Source organism: Eubalaena glacialis, chromosome 3 (assembly GCF_028564815.1).
Source record: "Eubalaena glacialis isolate mEubGla1 chromosome 3, mEubGla1.1.hap2.+ XY, whole genome shotgun sequence".
In the NCBI taxonomy this organism is placed as follows: domain Eukaryota; kingdom Metazoa; phylum Chordata; class Mammalia; order Artiodactyla; family Balaenidae; genus Eubalaena; species Eubalaena glacialis.
In genome coordinates this window covers 83,063,034-83,066,815 of record NC_083718.1, presented here as the reverse complement: position 1 = coordinate 83,066,815, position 3,782 = coordinate 83,063,034, and the positions used below count along the sequence as shown (strand labels likewise).

The 3,782-nt window shown below is 39.7% G+C and overlaps 1 protein-coding gene across 1 annotated transcript; it reads left to right on the top strand.

Annotated features, from left to right (window-relative positions):
* The first annotated feature begins 3,128 nt into the window (after window positions 1–3,128).
* Window positions 3,129–3,344, top strand: LOC133088168 (small proline-rich protein 2E-like). Its single transcript, XM_061185986.1, is given in 1 exon segment — window positions 3,129–3,344. A coding segment is annotated over 1 exon segment (216 nt).
* The last annotated feature ends 438 nt before the right edge of the window (window positions 3,345–3,782 follow it).

Here is a 3,782-nt window from a genome sequence, read left to right as displayed (position 1 = left end):
GGAAAGAGCAGAAGAAAGCAAGTATATCAGATGAGCCCTAAGTCCATATTTCATCAAGATTTCAGACCTTAGTGCTCTGATCTTCTCTCCTCTCCCAACCCCACTCTCAATCACTTATATGTGATGCTGTGAGTCTTAAATGGTATCTTATATCTATTTTTGGTTTCACACAATTGAAATCTGATATTTACTTATGGAATACAACAGTTTTATTTCCTGATAAAGGAATTTTAAGCACACCAGAGCAGTCTAGGGAAGTGTTCTCCTCAGGTGAGATAGGATATCCTGATTCCATTAAACATGTGTTCCCACATTCTACAGTAACATTAAGTGAGAGTTACAACTTTATTCCTAAGCGAGACACGGCTCTTCACCAGCCATGGCCCATCACGAGAAGCTTCAGTGCCCAAGGGGACAGCATAGAAAAGAGTAGTGTTCAGGCCCAGGATAGAAGAGAGGAACTGGAGAAGAACTGTTGACAGCTAAATCTCTGAAAAGGCAGACAGGAAATCTTTGGAGAACATGCTAGGACACTGTTTCCCGAACTTCAATTATTCGCTAAAACCTCATTATATTTGTCATAATTCCACACCACATGTATTACATAACATTAATAATTTTTATTTTAACTTCACTTCATAATAACTTTGAAAATTTTTAATTTAGTTGGCCATAGTTAATCATGTACATGATATGGCAGATGAAATATTTAAATTATATATTACAGCATATAAGTACATATATACATATAGAAATATGTTACAGAATGAGAGGAACAGGGGGAGAGAGAAAGAGAGAGAGAGAGATATTACAAAGTTTTGCAAGCTCAAAATCTGCAGAGCTGAAACGCTGCTGGAAGTTGATCTGACAGGGGAATTATCTTTTACATGGGTGAAGGTCAGCCTTGTTCTATTCAGGCCATCAGTGGATTGGATGAGGACTTCCCACCTTATAGAGGGCAACCGCCTTTACTCAGGTCACTGATTTAAAAAATACTCTCATCCAAAAGAATCTTTACAGGAGCACCAAGAATAATGTTTGACCAGATAACCATGGACCCTGTGCCACTGAAGCTGACCCATAAATTAACCATCAAAACTTCCTTCCAGCACAGTAACAAATTGTATGAAGAAAATAGAGCAGGAAATAGGTTAACTTGACATATGTTCCACTGTGACCAAAATGGAAAATGTAAAAAGTAAGTTAAAATTATAATAAAATTGTTATTAATGATTAAAAAACTGTATATGAATGGCAATGAACTTCAGTGACTGCATTTTTAATAAAGTGATTTCAACTTCCTCTTAAATTTATCCCTAGATTTGCTGTGAAACAACATGTGTTTAAATAATTCATAAATATTAAATACATATAAAATTAGTTATTTGAATGGCATTGCATATTGGGATTCCCAATAATTTCAAAGGAACAGGAAGCCAGAAAATTTGAACAATCCTCTGGGCTTTCTTAAAGGTGAAGAAATCCAAAGAGGTTAGTTGGAAGAAATTAGGTAGGAGCAGGTGGTATATCACTTTTGGGTGGTATGAGCAAAAAGCTTGATTTCTGTTGCAAGTCTAGGGTCTGAGCTGCCAGCTCCTCTTAGTTATGGTAGCTCATGCTATGCTCTTAGTGAATTCCTTTTGGCCTGAAGTAAAACAGTTTTATAAAGGTCACAGGAATCTGACTGCTGGATGTTCGTTATTTGAGGGAGCAAGGCAGTGAAAGGAGGACCCTAGAGGTCACCACTTTACTGAACGTGTCTAAGTATCATGATGGGAAGTCATCTGAGATGATCTGCTAACTTCCCTGAGTCCATTTTAGAAGAGGAGAAGAGACTTTGCTTGGCAAGCCATGAATAAATGGGAAATGCATTGTAAGAAAGACTTGAGGTAAAGAGAAAGGTGTCACCACGTAGCCAGACATTTTTGAATCAAGTATGGGCATCAAAATGGTCACCAGATCAAGTGCAACTAGGAAGGCAGTTTTAGAAGTCAAGGAAGGTGAAAGATAGAAAAAGGTCATATTCCCCAATCAAGAAAGGGGAATTTTGATTACAAGTTAGAGAACCTCCCAAATCCCCCCACTGCCATAAACCACTGAAACGGAGAGCTAAGGCAGGGACTCTGTGAGTCATGAGAACATAATCCATTGAGGAGATCCTGGAGCAGGACATTTCTTGTTTTCAGAGTCCTTGCCAAGCCAGTTATAGATGGATTTGCATTTTGGTTGGGAAATGATTGTACCAGGCCAGTTTTGGCAGCTCCCCTTCCTCCTAGGTGGGACAGCAAGCCCCAATCAATAGGTCCTCTTCTGCATCACAGCCATCCTCCTGCTACTGTAGTCCTAATTGAATTTGGAGAACGTGGTGAGTAGGATTCTTTAGTTCAAATTTGTTCTTCAGCTTCTGAATGTAGCATTTATCCTGGAGACAGCAAATTTGATGGGTCCAAAGTTACCATCATGGGTTTAATGTTACTTATTGGATGGGAACTTGCAATTTGGGCACAAAGTTATATTGTATTTAATAGATTTCTGATACCTAGTTTGAATTCTTGTATTGAAGAAGAAATTAATAGGAAATTTTGACATGAAAGATGAAGAATAATGTATTTTCCCTTTTCTATGCCTTTTTGGTGTCCCTCTGCTGTGATGTTAGAGGCATTTATCTTAGAAGGTGTGAGGTCCTTACATTCTTCCTGATTGCCCTTTGCTCTGTATATGTCATTCTGTTGGTACGTCATGAGAGAAGATGATTATAGCAATTGCTTGTGAGCTTGCCCAGGATTTTAGAACTTGTGTTGGCCTTTTTTGAAGATGTTGTTTTCATAAAAAAGAAAAAGAAACAAAAGTGAAAACACCTGCTTGTTTCTTTCAAACAAAGATATTTTCTTTGGAAAAGTTGTGTGAGAAAAGAAAAGTTTTTCTCTGGGGTGATGTATCGATTTGCTAAAGAGCGAGGGAGAAGTCAGAAATTCATTAAAAGGTATTAAAGATACTAAAGCCCATGCTTAGAGATTGCCGAGATAGTATCTGTTGTTATTACACAAGCTTTTCCGCTCCTCTCTGTAGGAATTCCTTCTTGTGAACATGGTCATATACTTTCTTTCAGATATTAAGACTCCCGAAAGATGTCTTCTCAACAGCAGCAGTGCAAGCAGCCTTGACAGCCACCTCCAGTGTGCCTACCTAAGTGCCCTGATCCTTGTTCACCTCCCAAGTGTCCAGAACCTTGCCCACATATAAAGTGCCCTGAGCCATGCCCACCTCAGCAGTGCCAGCAGAAATGCCCTCCTGTGCCACCTCCCCAACAATGCCAACAGAAGTGCCCACCCAAGAACAAGTAACAGCTTCAGCTTTTATATGGATCAGGAAAGGATAAGGACAATTGGCTCACCGAGTTCCACAGCTCCACTTTCATCTTCTCTTCAAAGCCTATCATGGATACAGAAGAATCTTCTCCACCCTTCAGCCTGCAGTATGCGTGTGGTGATTCCTGTCCGTCAGAGGTTTCCTATCTGAGGCTGCGTTATACCGCTTCCCTCTGAGACGTACCCGAGAAAGCATCACAGAGCCTCAGAAGGAAGAGCAGCAGTTCTCCTGGGCGCCCTCTGAGGAATCTGTTGATGTCTTCTGTGTCTGTCTGTCACCTGGACAGGGGTTCCTACCAGCTGAGCATTTGTTCCTTATCCTCCACGTCTTGAATAAAATACAATTCTTTTGTTTGATGGTAAAAATATTTTCTTTCTTTTACAACCTGCTTTTTGCAATACCATATCATAATT